This window comes from Coregonus clupeaformis, chromosome 1 (assembly GCF_020615455.1).
Source record: "Coregonus clupeaformis isolate EN_2021a chromosome 1, ASM2061545v1, whole genome shotgun sequence".
Lineage (NCBI taxonomy): Eukaryota > Metazoa > Chordata > Actinopteri > Salmoniformes > Salmonidae > Coregonus > Coregonus clupeaformis.
This window is the reverse complement of record NC_059192.1, coordinates 38911638-38931865: the sequence shown is the minus strand read 5'-3', so window position 1 is coordinate 38931865 and position 20228 is coordinate 38911638. Positions and strand designations below refer to the sequence as shown.

General features: G+C 43.5%; 1 protein-coding gene across 4 annotated transcripts in view; it reads left to right on the top strand.

Annotated features, from left to right (window-relative positions):
* Nucleotides 1-20228, top strand: part of LOC121568030 (fibroblast growth factor receptor 2) — a 111432-nt gene that overhangs the window by 79765 nt on the left and 11439 nt on the right. For all 4 annotated transcript variants that reach the window (XM_041878595.2, XM_041878585.2, XM_041878578.2 and 1 more), the window contains exons 11-15: nucleotides 2211-2332; nucleotides 6850-6960; nucleotides 7441-7631; nucleotides 9786-9908; nucleotides 16876-16946. In XM_041878595.2, coding sequence (XP_041734529.2) covers nucleotides 2211-2332; nucleotides 6850-6960; nucleotides 7441-7631; nucleotides 9786-9908; nucleotides 16876-16946 — 618 coding nt within the window. The remainder of the gene's footprint in view (nucleotides 1-2210; nucleotides 2333-6849; nucleotides 6961-7440; nucleotides 7632-9785; nucleotides 9909-16875; nucleotides 16947-20228) is intronic.

Sequence of the window (20228 nt, the reverse complement as noted above, 5' to 3'; positions counted from 1 at the left end):
CAAGGCAAAGGCTACTTTGAAGAATCTAAAATATATATTGATTTGTTTAACACTTTTTTGGTTACTACATCATTACATATGTGTTATTTCATAGTTCTGATGTCTTCACTATTATTCTACAATGTAGAAAATAGTAAAGATTCAAAATAAACCTTGAATGAGTAGGTGTGTCCAAACTTTTGACTGGTAGTTGAGGTAATGTGCACCGCTACTGGACTGCAATATAGAAAATGTGGCTTTCAATCACTGGTTAATTTTTGTTTTACGCAACTGCTTCACAGACCCCCTGGAATGTGGCCTATGGCTTTCTCCTCAGGTATTTATTTGAGAATCTGTGAGGCAATGGGTGAGGCCCAAGACTAGCTGCATACTGTTATAAGCTGCAGTCAGTGAGGTTTTTGCTCAGTTGGAATGTATTTCCACCTAACATCCACCCTCAGCGGGATCTGAAAAATCCGGAAGCATCCAGTTTTCAGGGGAAAAGCAGAGAAGAGGCAAAGCCTGAAAACCGTATGCTTCCGGTTTCCTCTGACCCCGCTCAGGCGTTTATTTTACGCCTGCTATGTTATGTTACCTAACTTCAAACCCCAGAAATGAATCCAGTGCAGTGACCCAGATATCAGAGATTGTGGCAGTGATTTCACACTAGCACTTTCAAGTAAAAGTGTGAATGTTGCTATTCACTTTATTGTCTACTAACTAGATGCATTATAGTAATAATAATAATAATATGCCATTTAGCAGACGCTTTTATCCAAAGCGACTTACAGTCATGCGTGCATACATTTTTGTGTATGTAGCATGTTACCCCCTCATCATGAATGACAACGTTGGCTAACTGATTGTATATGCAGGCTATTACATGAGGTACTAGTGTTATCCGGTATAATATACCATTAAGCACCATTGAACATGGTCTGTGATCTGTAATGATTAACCAGTGAGTAATGGCTGTGACACTGTACCAGAGTAGTGTTCATTAGGCACCAAACGGAAGAAAAGGGACTGAAACAGGGAGGGACAGCCTGTACCAATAAGAAATGCTCAATTTTGTTTTCAATTGCAAAATGTTTAAAAACATTGTGCTCTACTGAACATGACCCAGGGAGGCCATTGGCACCCAGCCCTTTCCTTATCACTTACACAGACCAATGAGTCATTTCTCAGTACTACACTGTACCAGGGTCCTGTTCATTAGGCACCAACCAGAAGGAAACAGACTGAAACAGGGAGGGACTACCTGGAAGTGTCCAATGAGAAAAGCGTTTTTTTTTCACCTAATGAACAGGACCCAGTGTGTGTGTGTGTGTCTTTGTGTGTGTGTGTGTGTGTCATGGCTGTAATCTGTGTGTTTGTGCTGTGACTGTTTGCTTTGCCTTCATACCAGAGGAGTTAGTCCCTACTCCGAGTTGAACTAGTGGCCTCAGTCAGCTTCAGTGGAAAGTGTCAGGCTTAAGGACACAACAGACTTATACATACAACCCAGGCAGTAAAACACACACTCCGGCTCTTGGGTAATTAACATATTTTTGCCTGTGGTGTTTCGCCATGCCATGTTTTTGTGAAGATTTAACAGTAGGGGATCAAAAGCATTCTACATGTTCTCCTTGGCATGCTCAATTGAAGCCCTCTGTGTCTCTCTCTCTCTCTCTCTCTCTTTCGTTCATCTCTGTCCCCCTGTCTCCTCTCCTCCGCTCCTCATCTGTCATTCCCAAGTGCCTCGGGGCCGTGGTGGAGATGCGGAACATTCAGGAATGCTAACATTTGTGCTGGCGTGGAAGGAAAAATAGCATTGATTATGTGTGGTAGGCCGGGGCAGAAAGGGTGCCATTGAGCTAGGGGTTGTGGGGTGGTGGGGGAGCTTGTGTGTGGACAGGCTAGGGATTGTGTTACACTGACGGCGTGCTGGCCTTAGGCCCCGGAGCCAGTGTGAATGTTTACACAGCCTCAAGACTGGGCCACAGGGGTAGGGCCACCGCCTGTCAATCAAACTAGGACCAGAGGGTCAATCTATTACCAAAGGATCAGTTGGTCAGAGAGGTGTTGTGACCATGAGTGATAGTGGTGTGGGGTGTGTGGGACTGGGTCTAAGTGTGTGTGCGTGTGCACATGCCCATGTGAGTGTATAAAGGAGTGCTATTATAAATTCTGTGTGTAGCTATACAGCTGTTTGAACTATTCTTCTAACCTCTCCCTCTCCTCCTTTACAGGTTGACTCTGGGCAAGCCGCTAGGCGAGGGCTGCTTTGGCCAGGTGGTGATGGCCGAAGCATTGGGCATTGATAAGGACAAGCCCAAGGAGGCCGTGACAGTGGCTGTGAAGATGCTGAAAGGTAACATGCATTCAGAAAGTATTCAGACCCCTTGACATTTTGTTACGTTAGCCTTATTCTAAAATGGATTAAATTGTTTTTTTGTCCCGTCTTCAATCTACACACAATACCCCATAATGACAAAGCAAAAACAGGTTCTAAGAAATTTTTGCACATTTATTAAAAATAAAAACCTGAAATATAACATTTACATAAGTATTCAGACCCTTTACGCAGTACTTTGTTGAAGCACCTTTGGCAGCGATTACAGCCTCGAGTCTTCTTGGGTATGACACTACAAGCTTGGCAAATACACACCTGTATTTGGGGAGTTTCTCCCATTCTTCTCTGCAGATCCTTTCAAGCTCTGTCAGATTGGATGGGGAGCGTCGCTGCACAGCTATTTTCAGGTCTCTCCAGAGATGTTTGATCGGGTTCAAGTCCGGGCTCTGGCTGGGCCACTCAGGGACATTCAGAGACTTGTCCCGAAGCCACTCCTGCGTTGTCTTGGCTGTGTGCTTAGGGTTGTTGTCCTGTTGGAAGGTGAACCGTCGCCCCAGTCTGAGGTCCTGAGGTTGTCATCAAGGATCTCACTCTACTTTGCTCTGTTCATCTTTCCCTCGATCCTGACTAGTCTCCCAGTCCCTGCCGCTGAAAAACATCCCCACAGCATGATGCTGCCACCACCATGCTTCACCGTAGGGATAGTATTGGCCAGGTGATGAGCGTGACGCTTGGCTATCAGGCCAAAGAGTTCAATCTTGGTTTCATCAGACCAGAGAATCTTGTTTCTCATGGTCTGAGAGTCCTTTAGGTGCCTTTTGGCAAACCCCAAGTGGGCTGTCATGTGCCTTTTACTGAGGAGTGGCTTCCGTCTGGCCACTCTACCATAAACGCCTGATTGGTGGAGTGCTGCAGAGATAGTTGTCCTTCTGGAAGGTTCTCCCATCTCCACAGAGGAACTCTGGAGCTCTGTCAGAGTGACCATCGGGTTCTTGGTCACCTCCCTGACCAAGGCCCTTTTCCCCCGATTGCTCAGTTTGGCCGGGTGGCCAGCTTGGTGGTTCCAAACTTCTTCCATTTAAGAATGATGGAGGCCACTGTGTTCTTGGGGACCTTCAATGCTGCAGAAATATTTTGGTACCCTTCCCCAGATCTGTGCCTCGACACAATCCTGTCTCGGAGCTCTACAGACAATTCCTTCGGCCTCATGGCTTGGTTTTTGCTCTGACATGCACTGCCAACTGTGGGACCTTATATAGACAGGTGTGTGCCTTTCCAAATCATGTCCAATCAATTGAATTCACCACAGGTGGACTCCAATGAAGTTGTAGAAACATCTGAAGGATGATCAATGGAAACAGGATGCACCTGAGCTCAATTTTGAGTCTCATAGCAAAGGGTCTGAATACTTATGTAAACACGTTTGTTTTTCTTCAACAAATGTATAAAAACCTATTTTTGCTTTGTCAGTATGGGGTATTGTGTGTAGATTGATGATCCGTTTTAGAATAAGGCTGTAACGTAACAAAATGTGGAAAAAGTGAAGGGGTCTCAGTTTGTACCTGTGCATGTTTTTGTGTGTTTACCCCTGTGTGTCCCTATCTCCCTCAGTAAAGGCTACGGGATCTCAGTATTGACACAGTGTAACCCTAGCCGTGTGACACACTGCCCTGCTAGCTGTAAGCCACCGGCTCTAGTTTGGGGTATATGTGGCTGGGCGTGTGTGTTTGTGTTCGAGGGTGTGTTTACTTATGTATAATTTCTTATTTACACTACATACAGTGCATACCTGGCTATATGTGTCACTGTGTGTGCAAGTACTCTACCAGGGTTGGTGAATAACGGATTACATGAAATCCATTACAAGTAACTGATTACAAAAATCTGACAGACTTTGGTTTTTAATGCCTCCTAAGGGGAAAGTAATGTAAAAGTAACTCAAAGTAATCAGATTATGTTACTGAGTTTGGGTAATCCAAAAGTTACATTACTGATTACAATTTTGGATAGGTAACTAGTAACTGTAATGAATTACATTTAGAAAGTAACCTACCCAACCCTGTACACTACATACACTACATGACCAAAAGTATGTGGACACCTGCTCGTCGAACATCTCATTCCAAAATCATGGGCATTAATATGGAGTTGGTCCCCCCTTTGCTGCTATAACAGCCTCCACTCTTCTGGGAAGGCTTTCCACTAGATGTTGGAACATTGCTGCGGGGACTTGCTTCCATTCAGCCGAAAGAGCATTAGTGAGGTCGGGCACTGATGTTGGGCGATCAGGCCTGGCTCGCAGTCGGCGTTCCAATTCATCCCAAAGGTGTTAGATGGGGTTGAGGTCAGGGCTCTGTGCAGGCCAGTCAAGTTCTTCCACATCGATCTCGACAAACCATTTCTATATGGACCTCGCTTTGTGCACAGGGGCATTCTCATTCTAAAACAGGAAAGGGCCTTCCCCAAACTGTTGCCACAAAGTTGGAAGCACAGAATCGTCTAGAATGTCATTGTATGCTGTAGCGTTGATTTCCCTTCACTGGAACTAAGGGGCCTAGCCCAAACCATGAAAAACAGCCCCAGACCATTATTCCTCCTCCACCAAACTTTACAGTTGGCACTATGTATTCGGGCAGGTAGCGTTCTCCTGGCATCCGCCAAACCCATATTCGTCCGTTGGACTGCCAGATGGTGAAGTGTGATTCATCACTCCAGAGAACACGTTTCCACTGCTCCAGAGTCCAATGATGGCGAGCTTTACACCACTCCAGCCGACCCTTGGCATTGCACATGGTGATTTTAGGCTTGGCTGCTCGGCCATGGAAAGTCATTTCATGAAGCTCCCGACGAACAGTTATTGTGCTGACGTTGCATCCAGAGACAGTTTGGAACTCGGTAGGGGGGGGCTAGGTCAGGTAGAACATTTGATGGGTGGGGCTGGACACACAGATGCACACGCGCACACACACACACACATCGGGACTTCGACCATGGCTGAGCAAGGGAAGGTAATGGCAAAATGTAGATTCCTGCCTAAATACACATACCCAAAAGTAACTGCTATTCATGTGTAATTACATGATTCTGACATGCAAAAACTTGGTATATTTGGAGATTATAAGGAAATGATCAGAAGATAGATAGGAGTTACATAGTTCAGAATACACAAGATCAAGCACACACAAAATAATAATAAGTGAATTATTGATGACTAGAGCTGGAAACACATCAGATGTGAACAATATCAGAAAAAAAATGGGATTGATAGACCTAACAAATAGAAATGGGCAAATGTTTTAGTAAGTGGTGTCAGGTGTGGTCACGGGACATTTCCAAGTGTCCCTAAACCTCTCCAAAATGGCATATGTCTGTAAATTAGATTATTCCAGTGCTATTATTTGCAGTTGACCCGGGTCGTTGTCCCACCCAGGTCAACTGCATATCCCTGGAAAGCTATATATTTTAAAAATTGTATTTAACTAGGCAAGTCAGTTAAGAACAAATTCTTATTTACAGTGACGGCCTACCCCGGCCAAACCCGGACGACGCTGGGCCTATGGGACTCCCAATCACGGCCGGATTGTGATATAGCCTGGAATCGAACCGAGGGTCTGTAGTGACGCCTCTTGCACTGAGATGCAGTGCCTTAGACTGCTGCGCCACTCGTGAGCCCATTGGCTACAAGACTGTCAAGGTGCCATAGTAGCCATTCCCCTGTATAATGGGTGCCTACAGTGCGTAAGCAGGCAACATCATATTTTTGATGCGCAAAGATATAGTCACTCGGTGGACATTCGATGTTGCCATTAAATCATACATCATCAGATAACATTGACAATAGGCTAGATTTGTTCCTACCAACCTAAGGATTAATTTGATACCCCCCATGTAGCTATAGCTCAAACACAGACCAAATCGAAGCTTACCTTGTAAGATGTTTGCTGTTTGGTGAAAACGTTGTGTAAAATAACAAATGTGACTCTCGGGGCTGGTGGTCATTAACGGTAGGTCACAGGCAGACAAATAAGAGATCCTCATGATATGTGGAGTCCCGGCTTCCGGTGTGTATCAACGTATTCCGTGTTTATTTCATTTATGCTTCACAGCGCTTACCGGAATGTAGGTAGCAGCCATCTTGAAATGAGGTCATCGGCTCGGCCTGCCCTTATAAATGTGTATGCCCATATATGGTAGTAAGTCACACCAATGATTGTAAGGCACCGATCAATAGCCAAGATACTCAGCTTTCCGCATATACCCTGCCTTTGCAAATAGGGGCTAACGTTCTCATACAAGACTGAATTGAATAGACAAAATCTAATAGGGTCCCCAAATATGGGGACTTTACATTTAAGAGGTTTAACTGAGCGAGACAGGACCGACCAAGAGGGAGGGCTAGCTAACAGGTAATGATGCTGACATATGAATGCAGCCTATAGCATTGCGCATGTGAGCGCATGTGTCTGTTAATCATGAATACGTATTTTCTGTCCTCTATATTGACGCATTGTTCCTCCCTCCTCCTGCCCCTCCAGACGATGCTACAGAGAAGGACCTGTCTGATCTGGTGTCAGAGATGGAGATGATGAAGATGATCGGGAAACACAAGAACATCATCAACCTGCTAGGGGCCTGTACACAAGAAGGTGAGTACAAGGGGCTCTACCATAACTTACTCTGTACCTCATAATTTTCATGGTCCAAATGGCCAAGCTCTCTCCCATACATCTACTATGAAAATGGGGTTGAACATCAGAACTGAATCTACAGGAGTATTTTATCCACACACACGACTAAAACCTCTCACACCATATATTTGTCATTAGTCTATGTTTGACACTGTCCTTCACAAATTGTCAGTATTGAAGTTTTGAAGATAAAATCCTGATGGCCAAAATCCCTGATTGACTCGGTTCCTTCAATACTGAAGATTCTTCTCTCTCCCCCAATTTGGAAAGCAGTGATCAGTCAGTGTGGTTGAGTCCTGTATTCTCTCTCTCTCTCTCTCTCTCTCTCTCTCTCTCTCTCTCTCTCTCTCTCTCTCTCTCTCTCTCTCTCTCTCTCTCTCTCTCTCTCTCTCTCTCTCTCTCTCTCTCTCTCTCTCTCTCTCTCTGTGTGTGTGACAGGCCCTCTGTATGTGATAGTGGAGTATGCCTCTAAAGGGAACCTGAGGGAGTACCTACGTGGCCGCAGGCCCCCTGGCATGGAGTACTCCTACGATATTACCCGCTGCTCAGATGAACAGCTCACCTTCAAGGACTTGGTATCCTGTACCTACCAGGTGGCACGGGGCATGGAATATCTGGCCTCACAGAAGGTACACACACACACCATGTTCATTCTCACTATAGAGGTAGACACACTTCCTTGTCATTGCACTGGGTCCTTGTGACTAGGGCTTTAGCCAGGGTGGTTGTGTAAAAAGTGTGTGTTTATCATTGTGGGAATATTGTCTCCTAAAAACACATCTCTAGCCCACTGTCCAAATCCCAGCATTGTCTCTCTCTATCACACAAAGCCTCTCTGTGTGGACAACTGAAGAATAGCGTTTTCCCAACGCATTCACAACTGGCAATGGGCACGTTAGCCAAACACTCCATCATGCTCCTGCTCACTAGAGGAATGTGACAGAGGCTAGAGCATACAATCACACAGTACGCTAACACATACACACACACACACACGCGCGCGCGCATACACACTGGCATGTAGACATGCACCTAGACACACATGCACAGGTACACATGCACACCTAGGCACACAAAAAACTTCTACCATGTATCTGTTATGAATCTTCAGATTCAGGCACGTTAGTCATGCCTGTGCTATTTCGTCATGTTATATTAGGTAGCGGTGTTACTTTAACCTTTTCACATGTGAGTTCCAAATATCTCTAACGGTCGCCCCAGCGTGAGTTTTTTTTATGCACATGATGTCAGAATGCACTCACTGTTCCAAAATGTGATTGTTACGCAACAGGACAGTTAACCCGCGCTGCCCTCAAACCAAGCTGCCTGCTAATTATCTATAGGCTATGTTTCAACTTGTCAATTTCAAGTTATTTTCAACTGAGGTGTGTTCCGCCTCTTCATTAATTCACATAGAAGTAGCCCATTTCACTGTTGCGGACAATTTATGTTTGAGGCTTTACTGAGCCGGACAAACTTCTCTCTTCGAGGAGAGCCCAAGCAGTCTTGCACGAACTTGATCCCCCAGGCACATTTTCTGGCTGGCGCTCGCATTGCCTTCATTGTTGTTTTCCTTACAAATAATAACTTTGGACATGTGTATGTTCCTATCAAAGTAAGTGGTTTATTTTCTGTATATCGTGTTGTCATTTCTACTTTAGCATACAGTATGTATGTATGGAGCATATTGTATTTACAGTTTTATTCATATGTTTTCAAGTACTGGTGACAAATCATGCATTCCCATTATTGCATAGATTGTAATGGACACCTATGATGTGTGTAAAATACCTTTTTGAAGGTTGTACTGATTATGATGAGCTAATGCTAAGCTCTTTGCCAGCTATGTTTGGCGCCATGTTTGTTGACATTATACAATGTATTCTGGCTGTCACGTAAACGTCTTTCAGACCAAAGATGTTATAACAAAATGAGGTGAAGGAATGGTTCACTCATCTTACGATTAAACTTCCGGAAGTGAATGAAGGGAAGTGAATGATCATACACAACACACCCCTTCAACATGCATACTGCAAACAGACCAAAGTCATCTTTTCTCCTCTTCTTATCTTTGGTTGACGCAAAAAACAAACATGGTGGCCCGCAAAAACGACCCATCGTCAGATTACTTTCCATTTTTAGAAAGTGTTTTACTCAATTATTTCAATCAATGGTGAGCTCACCATGATGTGATGAATTGTAAATAGTCATTTCTATTAGCATATTGTGGTTTCTGTCAGCCGAGAGTTAGCTAAATATGACCGCTTGTGTTACGTCAACCTTTCCTCAGTTAGCGCTAGGACTAATGTAGCCTACATTTTCCGGTTTGGATGATTGTGTTATGCTGTCGTTACTTATGTGAATGTCTAAACATTGCATCCAAAAATAAACTGGTCAAATTCAGGACATAACTTTGTAAGGACTGTGTTTGTGCAAAATGTTTCTGAGAAAAAACAGTGTGGCCAGCTCAAACGGTGACTGTTGCGTCAATCGAAACTGGACGTTCTAAATAAGCGTTCGTATCACACCGGTTTGAGCGTACGCTGCAGGGACCACTGTAGAATGATTCCACCCGTTTGTTGGTACGTGTCAAAGGGTTCATTAAATATGTTTCTGGTTCATTACACTTACCATACATACACAGTATAACATCATAACATAATTTTTAGGATAGCTTACTTACATTTTTCTATTCATTTCTATGTATGTTTTTTTTTCTCGTTCTCAAGTTCATCAATATCGCTATCCACCCTGACCCCTTTTCTCTACTTCTCTCCATCCAGTGTATACATAGAGATCTAGCAGCGAGGAACGTCCTGGTCACAGAGAGCAACTTCATGAAGATTGCTGACTTTGGCCTGGCCAGGGATGTCCACAACATCGATTACTATAAAAAGACAACTAACGTGAGTACTTGGGGGGGGGCACATGAGGAGTGTATGCTGTGTGGTGTGTTAGTTAGTGTGTTCTGGAATGTTGTGAGGGGGTGTATGTGACACAGTCAATTCCATTTCAATTTAGTTAATTCATGAAGTAAACCGAAATTCCTTGAGGAAATTTGGAATTTGAAAGTTTACTTTCTGTATCGTGTAAATTGAGCCTCCCTCCCTCCTTCTCAGTCTTGGCAGAGACAGGAGGTAGAAGTCTGTGCGGGATTGATTCCTTCATCCCGCTCCCGCTGCTTTTCATACAGTCCTCGCCTGCTCCCACTGACTTCTTGTCCGATTCCCACCCGCTCCTGAAAGAACTGGTCCCGAACCCGGCCGCCATACCGCAATGTTATTGTAGGTCAGGGGTCGCCAATTACATTCAGCCATGGGCCAATTTTTCCTTGAGCGGATGGTTGGGGGGCCGGAACATAGTTTTAAATAATTTGTACACTGCAAATTGACTGCAAGAATCCCAAACAGATATAGTATTTGACAAAACAGAATAATTTCAAACCTTGATTACATTGGAATATGAGCACATATCACTGCTGAGCGATTTGTGCTTTTTGAGGTCGGTTCGATTATGGTTTCGATAATTTTTTTAAACATTAACTGCACTATGCATTATGTGGGTTGAATGCTGTAACAACGCAGAATAAAACAATTAATAAAGGTCCCATGATGGTAGTGACTGCCCATTACTGGTTATCACTTATTAGCCATAATTTATTCACATTACTTAAAAAAAGAAAATCAGTTGTTGTGTATATTACATTTGTTTTATTTGATGACTTTATTATTTCATTCCAAGTCATCATCTCATCACAAGCTGCTGCCTCTGCTGTCTGACAAAAGTACTATTTTGTAGTTCTTCAAAGTAAATAAGGCATACTTTTATGACTGCTGAATACCAACTATCAATCACTTAGATCATGTATGTTCAGGTGGAATTACTTTGCGAAGCAACAGCTGCTCTCTATATCAGCTCACAATCGCGCACTCTTCTCTCTTCCATAGAAGCGGTCATAAAAGAGACACAGACCGGACAAGTAGATGCGCAATGGATTATGGTCATTGTAGTTAATTACCACATGCTATCCCGGTTTCAACTGTACCGGGCAGATGGCAGACAGTGTGTATGGTGTCGTGTCGGCGATTGGTTTGCTGATGTCAACATTGTGAACAGAGTGCCCCATGGTGGTGGTGGGGTTATGGTATGGGCAGGCATAAGCTACGGACAACGAACACAATTGCATTTTATCTATGGCAATTTGAATGTACAGAGATATCGTGACGAGATCCTGAGGCCCATTGTCATACCATTCATCCGCCGCCATCACTTCATGTTTCAGCATCATAATGCATGGCGCCATGACGCAAGTATCTGTTCACAATTCCTGGAAGCTGAAAATGTCCCAGTTCTTCCATGGCCTGCATACTCACCAGACATGTCACCCATTGAGCATGTTTGGGATGTTCTGGATCGGCTTGTACGAAAACATTTTCCAGTTTCCAATATCCAGCAACTTCACACAGCCATTGAAGAGAAGTGGGACAACATTCCACAGGACACAATCAACAGCCTGATCAGCTCTATGCGAAGGAGATGTGTTGTGCTACATGAGGCAAATGGTGGTTCTGATCCACGCCCCTACTTAAAAAAAAAAGAAAGGTATCTGTGACCAATAGATGCATATCTGTATTCCCAGTCATGTGAAATCCATAGATTAGGGCCTAATGAATTTATTTCAATTGACTGATTTCCTTATATGAACTGTAAATCTTTGAAATTGTTGCATGTTGCGTTTATATTTGAATTCAGTGTAAATTAAAATCACTTTAAGCTGATTTCCTGGTGATTTTATAGTCTTTAATGTCCAACATTGAAAGTTATATAAGATACAGCGGGGAAAAAAAGTATTTAGTCAGCCACCAATTGTGCAAGTTCTCCCACTTAAAAAGATGAGAGAGGCCTGTAATTTTCATCATAGGTACACGTCAACTATGACAGACAAAATGAGATTTTTTTTTACAGAAAATCACATTGTAGGATTTTTAATGAATTTATTTGCAAATTATGGTGGAAAATAAGTATTTGGTCAATAACAAAAGTTTCTCAATACTTTGTTATATACCCTTTGTTGGCAATGACACAGGTCAAACGTTTTCTGTAAGTCTTCACAAGGTTTTCACACACTGTTGCTGGTATTTTGGCCCATTCCTCCATGCAGATCTCCTCTAGAGCAGTGATGTTTTGGGGCTGTCACTGGGCAACACGGACTTTCAACTCCCCTCCAAAGATTTTCTATGGGGTTGAGATCTGGAGACTGGCTAGGCCACTCCAGGACCTTGAAATGCTTCTTACGAAGCCACTCCTTCGTTGCCCGGGCGGTGTGTTTGGGATCATTGTCATGCTGAAAGATCCAGCCACGTTTCATCTTCAATGCCCTTGCTGATGGAAGGAGGTTTTCACTCAAAATTTCACGATACATGGCCCCATTCATTCTTTCCTTTACACGGATCAGTCGTCCTGGTCCCTTTGCAGAAAAACAGCCCCAAAGCATGATGTTTCCACCCCCATGCTTCACAGTAGGTATGGTGTTCTTTGGATGCAACTCAGCATTCTTTGTCCTCCAAACAAGACGAGTTGAGTTTTTACCAAAAAGTTCTATTTTGGTTTCATCTGACCATAAGACATTCTCCCAATCCTCTTCTGGATCATCCAAATGCACTCTAGCAAACTTCAGACGGGCCTGGACATGTACTTGCTTAAGCAGGGGGACACGTCTTGCACTGCAGGATTTGAGTCCCTGGCGGCGTAGTGTGTTACTGATGGTAGGCTTTGTTACTTTGGTCCCAGCTCTCTGCAGGTCATTCACTAGGTCCCCCGTGTGGTTCTGGGATTTTTGCTCACCGTTCTTGTGATCATTTTGACCCCACAGGGTGAGATCTTGCGTGGAGCCCCAGATCGAGGGAGATTATCAGTGGTCTTGTATGTCTTCCATTTCCTAAAAATTGCTCCCACAGTTGATTTCTTCAAACCAAGCTGCTTACCTATTGCAGATTCAGTCTTCCCAGCCTGGTGCAGGTCTACAATTTTGTTTCTGGTGTCCTTTGTCAGCTCTTTGGTCTTGGCCATAGTGGAGTTTGGAGTGTGACTGTTTGAGGTTGTGGACAGGTGTCTTTTATACTGATAACAAGTTCAAACAGGTGCCATTAATACAGGTAACGAGTGGAGGACAGAGGAGCCTCTTAAAGAAGAAGTTACAGGTCTGTGAGAGCCAGAAATCTTGCTTGTTTGTAGGTGACCAAATACTTATTTTCCACCATAATTTGCAAATAAATTCATTAAAAATCCTACAATGTGATTTTCTGGATTTTCTTTTCTAAATTTGTCTGTCATTGTTGACGTGTACCTATGATGAAACTTACAGGCCTCTCTCATCTTTTTAAGTGGGAGAACTTGCACAATTGGTGGCTGACTAAATACTTTTTTTCCCCACTGTATATATAAATATATATACAAAAGTATGTGGACACCCCTTCAAATGAGTGGATTCGGCTAGTTCAGCCACACTCGTTGCTGACAGGTGTATAAAATCGAGCACACAGCCATGCAATCTCCATAGACAAACATTGGCAGTAGAATGGCCTTACTGAAGCGCTCAGTGACTTTCAACGTGGCACCGTCATAGAATGCCACCTTTCCAACAAGTCAGTTTGTCAAATTTCTGCTCTGCTAAAGCGGCCGCGGTTTACTGTAAGTGCTGTTATTGTGAAGTGGAAATGTCTAGGAGCAACAACGGCTAAGCCGCGAAGTGGTAGGCTACACAAGCTCACAGAACGGGACCGCTGAGTGCTGAAGCACATAGCGTGTAAAAATCGTCTGCAACACTCACTACCGAGTTCCAAACTGCCTCTGGAAGCAACGTCAGCACATGAACTGTTCGTCGGGAGCTTCATGAAATGGGTTTCCATGGCTGAGCAGCCGCACACAAGCCTAAGATCACCATACGCAATGCCAAGCGTCGGCTGGATTGGTGTAAAGCTCGCCGACCTTTGGACTCTGGAGCAGTGGAAATGCGTTTTCTGGAGTGATGAATCACGCTTCACCATCTGGCAGTCCGACGGACGAATCTGGAATCTGGGTAGTGCTAACTGTAAAGTTTGGTGGAGGAGGAATAATGGTCTGGGGTTGTTTTTCATGGTTCGGGCTAGGCCCCTTAGTTCCAGTGAAGGGAAATCTTAACGCTACAGCATACAATGACATTCTAGACGATTCTGTGCTTCCAACTTTGTGGCAACAGTTTGGGGAAGGCTCTTTCCTGTTTTAGCAGGAATTTGTCTCCCAGTGTCTGTTGGAAAGCACACTGAACCACGTTTTCCTCTAGGATTTTGCCTGTGATTAGTTCTATTCCATTTCTTTTTATCCTAAAAAACTCCCTTGTCCTTGCCGATGACCCATACCCATAACATGATGCAGCCACCACCATGCTTGAAAATATGAAGAGTGGTACTCGTGTTGTGTTAGATTTTTCCCCAAACATAACACTTTGTATTCAGGACATAAAATGCATTTATTTGCCACAGTTTTACTTTAGTCTTATTGCAAACAGGATGCATGTTTTGGAATATTTGTATTCTGTACAGGCTTCCTTCTTTTCACTCTGTCATTTAGTTTAGTATTGTGGAGTAACTACAATGTAATTGATCCATCCTCAGTTTTCTCCTATCAAAGCCATTCAACTCTGTAACCGTTTTAAAGTCACCATTGGCCTCATGGTGAAATCCCTGAGTGGTTCTCCTTCCTCTTCGGCAACTGAGTTAGGAAGGACGCCTGTATCTTTGTAGCGACTGGGTGTATTGATACAGCATCCAAAGTGTAATTAATAACTTCACCAGGCTCAAAGGGATATTCAGTGTCATTTTTATTTTTATTTTTACTAATCTACCAATAGGTGCCCTTCCTTGCGAACCATTAGAAAACCTCCCTGGTCTTTGTGGTTGAATCTGTGCTTGAAATTCACTACTCAACTGAGGGACCTTGCATATAATTGTATGTGTGGGGTACAGAGATGGGGTAGTCATTTAAAAATCATGTTAAACACTATCATTGCACACAGATTGAGTCTATGCAACTTATTATGTAATAATAATAATAATAATAATATGCCATTTAGCAGTAACTTGTAAAAGACATGTTTACTCCTGAACTTATTTAGGCTTGCCATAACAAAAGGGTTGAATACTTATTGACTCAAGATATTTCAGCTTTTCATTTATTTGTATTTTCTTAAATTTCTAAAAAACATAATTCCACTTTGAAATTATGGGGTATTGTGTGTAGATCAGTGACACAAAATCTCAATTTAATCAATTTTAAATTCAGGCTGTAACACAACAAAATGTGGAAAAGGTCAAGGGGTGTGAATACTTTCTGAAGGCACTGTACATAACGAATAGCCTTCAAAACAAAAAGACAAAACCGTTTTGAAATAATCTTACATAACTTTGATAGGAGCGAGACAATTTGCAGGCAAACACAAATAAATGTGTTATCAATATTTATTTACAGCCAATGTTGGAGCCTAAACTATAGCCTATCATATTTAATAAGTTAATTTCCATGGAAAGACCATTGCGCGTGCTTCTCCGTCCATGCATGCAGCCTATAGGTTATTTAAGTGAGACCAAGCATAGGCACATTTGATCTCGCACGCCCAACACAAGAGAGAAGAGCTAGGTTACTGAACTTGAAGCAGAATTATCCTTTGAGAGTTTGTAAATATTGCGACAAAGAGCTGTTTTTAATACAATAGATAACACATACAAAACAGAAAGACAACCGTTCTAATTAATCTGCGGGACCCAAAGTTATCTGTCTGACCGCCCGCTCCTGCCCGCAGTGTGAAAAATGCCGACCACACCACAATGCTCTCTGTCGGGCCCGCAGCTCTCTAACTGGAGGTTCCCAGGCCATCAGTGAATGCAGTGCTTCTATAGAGGCTCTGCACTCGTGTGTGCCTCCTCTCTTGTTCCTTCACTTCCATAGCCACTTGTCCAAACAGACCAAGAGAGATGGAGAGAAAAGGAGGGAAATAGAGGGAGAGCAACAGAGTGCTTGACATCTCCATAGCAGACCCCCAGTAGCATTCATCCTATTCCCACTGTAGAGCACAGCACAGCCTGCCCATCCTCCTTTAGTATGCATGGCTGCCTTTTCATTACACGCTGAGAACCTAGCCTAGTTGAAAACAACAACAACCACAACAACAACCAACCACAACACATGAGCCATAGACAATGGGTGAGGGTGTTTGTGATGATGATGATGATGATGATGATGATGATGATGACGATAAACACCAATCCATCAGTCTGTACAATATAGTATGTTCTAGTCTAGGAGAAATTAGACATATTTCAGAAGGCCTAATAAAAAGGTAGGGGCAGAACAAATGTTAATCATTATCATCATCATCCTCATCATGATTATCATCTGCCCTACCTTTCTATTACCCATTCTGAAATAATTTATCCTACACTGCAACTTCAGTATGCATGAATGTATTCGACCCTGCTTGTCACTTAGCTATCCATGCTGCAGTGTTTAATGGCATGTAGCAATAAACTCTGCCTTTATCTGCTAACTGCTAAAAACGTGTGACAGTACCTCTGGGAAATATAAGTCCCAGGTGGTCCCAGGCGGTCCCAGTGGTTTTCCTATATACTATTGTAATTCCCTATTGGTATTCCCAGATCTAATGAGATTATTGGGAATACCAGGAACCAGGAAGAGTGCATGAATTAAAAGATGCTGATTGGCCAATAAATATTGGTCATGAAATACCCCATGTCTGTCTGTGTATAGATATTTAAATGTCATCTTTTTGACCTTGTGACCTATTGACCTCTGACCTGTGTGAGTATGTGTCCTCCTCAGGGTCGTCTCCCGGTGAAGTGGATGGCTCCAGAGGCGCTGTTTGACCGTGTGTACACTCACCAGAGTGATGTGTAAGTACTGAGCCTTGGTTTTACTCTCTCTCTCTCTCACACACAACTCGCTTACTGTTTTAGAAGGAGGAACTCAGCCTAGACTGTGTTCATTGGGTACCAAATGTAAGAAAACCGACTAAAACCGGCCGCTTTAAAAAGTTTTCCATTGTGTGCCCCAATGAACACAACCCTGGCCTATACACTGGCTCTTTGATGCAAATTATTTTGCAGTGAGACCGATGGGGTAAGAGGTTAGGATGGTGGTGGAGCAACGGGTACAGGAGGTCAGTGAGGTGATTTGGTGGTGGTGGAGTTAGGGGGGCAGGGGGATTTGTATGGGGGATGGATGGTGTACCGGCAGGTCTGTCGCCAAAGGGAAAGTTTCACACTAGACTTGCAGCCAATGCTGTGTTACTAATCTGCCCGTCTTCAAAGCCTCTGGAAGGGGCAAGACCCCACCTCCCCCTGCCCTGCACGGAAGTCTCCCCTAGGCCTCCTTCAATTCAATTCTCAATAAAAATGTATTTATAAAGCCCTTTTTACATCAGCAGATGTCACAAAGTGCTTATACAGAAACCCAGCCTAAAACCCCAAAGAGCAAGCAATGCAGATGTAGAAGCAAGGTGTCTAGGAAAAACTATCTAGAAAGGCAGGAACCTAGGAAGGAACCTAGAGAGGAACCAGGCTCTGAGGGGTAGCCAGTCTTCTTCTGGCTGTGCCCGGTGAAGATTATAAGAGTACATGGCCATTAAGGCCAGATCGTTCTTCAATATGTTCAAACGTTCATAGATGACCAGCAGGGTGAATTAATAATCACAGTGGTTATAGAGTCCTTCACACATGTCTGAATGCAAAAATTCCACCTCTTTCTCCTCTCTTACCTTCCCCCCATTTTGCACACACTCATCTCTCAGTCTTGAGTCTTCATTCAGTTCTCAGCTTTGGACATGTCTCATCTTTTTCGTGGGACCTTTTCTGTTAACAAAATAATGAAAATGTTCTCAGTTTTTATTTTCATTAATCTCGTATGTGAATGGCAGCAGACTCATCTTGCCTCCTTTCCTCGCCTCTTTCAAGTAGTACTTGCCCATGTTGTTTTGACAGATGGACCCAGTAGGTTGTGTAGGTTTAGGAGGCAGGCTGGGGTAGGGGAAAGTGAAATGTTATCTGCCAGTCGGCCACAGAGTTGGTCCACTAACCTAGGGAAAGTGTGCCATGGACAGGCTATGCTACAGCAGTGTGGGGGGTCTGATCCACTAGGCTGGAGCTGGGTGGTGTGTGTGTGTGCGTGCGTGCGTGTGGCGTTCGTGCGTGTGGAGAGGGTGGGGATATCCCATTTGGATGAGGTAATACCCCCCAGAGTGTACAACTTCTTAGGGCTCAGACACACCAATACCGTTTGCTGGCCAAGAGTACTTAGTACCTCTGAACGTAATTTGCAAACTGAGTGTGCACCGATTTTACATGTAGAATCATGTGAGAAAAGTCGGCAGTCAGACGTCTACAGCGGCGGGTGGTCCCTAAAACACAGCGCACTGAACGATCGGCAGACGAATGCTAGATTCAAATTCGGTGCGATGTGTGCGAGCCTTTAGCTCCAGACTCCAGCCCTTTTGGACTGATTGGTTTATGGTGATATTTTGATTCATGGCCCGATGTATGTGTATTGATCTCCTTCTTAAAATTCATATTCATATTGTTGTTTGTCAATACCATGAATACAGTATATGTGTGCTGTATATGTAAGCGCTTAAGATATAAGTGTAATATGAGTCAGAGTTTTACTTATCTATTTTTTCCTTAACACTTTTTTTATTTTCTTAAAACTGCATTGTTTGTTAAGGGCTTGTAAGTAAGCATTTCACTGTAAGGCATGTGGCACATAACATTTGATTTGATTTGATTTGATTGACATTCAGCCAAGAATGTTACAGAGGAAAATGCCCAATGAGCTAATAAAGTAAAAAGTCCTATATTTGCACCGATTTGAGTCACAGAGGTACAGTGGCTTGTGAAAGTATTCACCCCCCTTGGCATTTTTCCTATTTTGTTGCCTTACAACCTGGAATTAAAATTGATTTTTGGGGGGGGTTGTATCATTTGATTTACACAACATGCCTACCAAAATATTTTTTGGGGTGAAACAAACAACAAATAAGACAAAAAAAGAAAGAAAACTTGAGCGTGCATTACTATTCACCCCCCCAAAGTCAATACTTTGTAGAGCCGCCTTTTGCAGCAATTACAGCTGCAAGTCTCTTGGGGTATGTATCTATAAGCTTGGCACATCTAGCCACTGGGATTTTAGCCCGTTCTTCAAGGCAAAACTGCTCCAGCTCCTTCAAGTTGGATGGGTTCCGCTGGTGTACAGCAATCTTTAAGTCACAGATTCTCAATTGGATTGAGTTCTGGGCTTTGACTAGGCCATTCCAAGACATTTAAATGTTTCCCCATAAACCACTCGAGTGTTGCTTTAGCAGTATGCTTAGGGTCATTGTCTTGCTGGAAGGTGAACCTCCGTCCCAGTCTCAAATCTCTGGAAGACTGAAACAGGTTTCCCTCAAGAATTTCCCTGTATTTAGCGCCATCCATCATTCCTTCAATTCTGACCAGTTTCCCAGTCCCTGCGATGAAAAACATCCCCACAGCATGATGCTGCCACCACCATGCTTCACTGTGGGGATGGTGTTTTCGGGGTGATGAGAGATGTTGGGTTTGCGCCAGACATAGCGTTTTCCTTGATGGCCAAAAAGCTCAATTTTAGTCTCATCTGACCAGAGTACCTTCTTCCATATGTTTGTGGAGTCTCCCACATGCCTTTTGGCGAACACCAAACGTGTTTGCTTCTTTTTTTCTTTAACCAATGACTTTTTTCTGGCCACTCTTCCGTAAAGCCCAGCTCTGTGGAGTGTACAGCTTAAAGTGGTCCTATGGACAGATACTCCAATCTCCGCTGTGGAGCTTTGCAGCTCCTTCAGGGTTATCTTTGGTCTCCTTGTTGCCTCTCTGATTAATGCCCTCCTTGCCTGGTCCGTGAGTTTTGGTGGGCGGCCCTCTCTTGGCAGGTTCGTTGTGGTGCCATATTCTTTTTAAAAAATTATAATGGATTTAATGGTGTTCCGTGGGATGTTCAAAGTTTCAGATATTTTTTTATAACCCAACCCTGATCTGTACTTCTCCACAACTTTGTCCCTGACCTGTTTGGAGAGCCCCTTGGTCTTCATGGTGCCACTTGCTTGGTGGTGCCCCTTGCTTAGTGGTGTTGCAGACTCTGGGGCCTTTCAGAACAAGTGTATATAT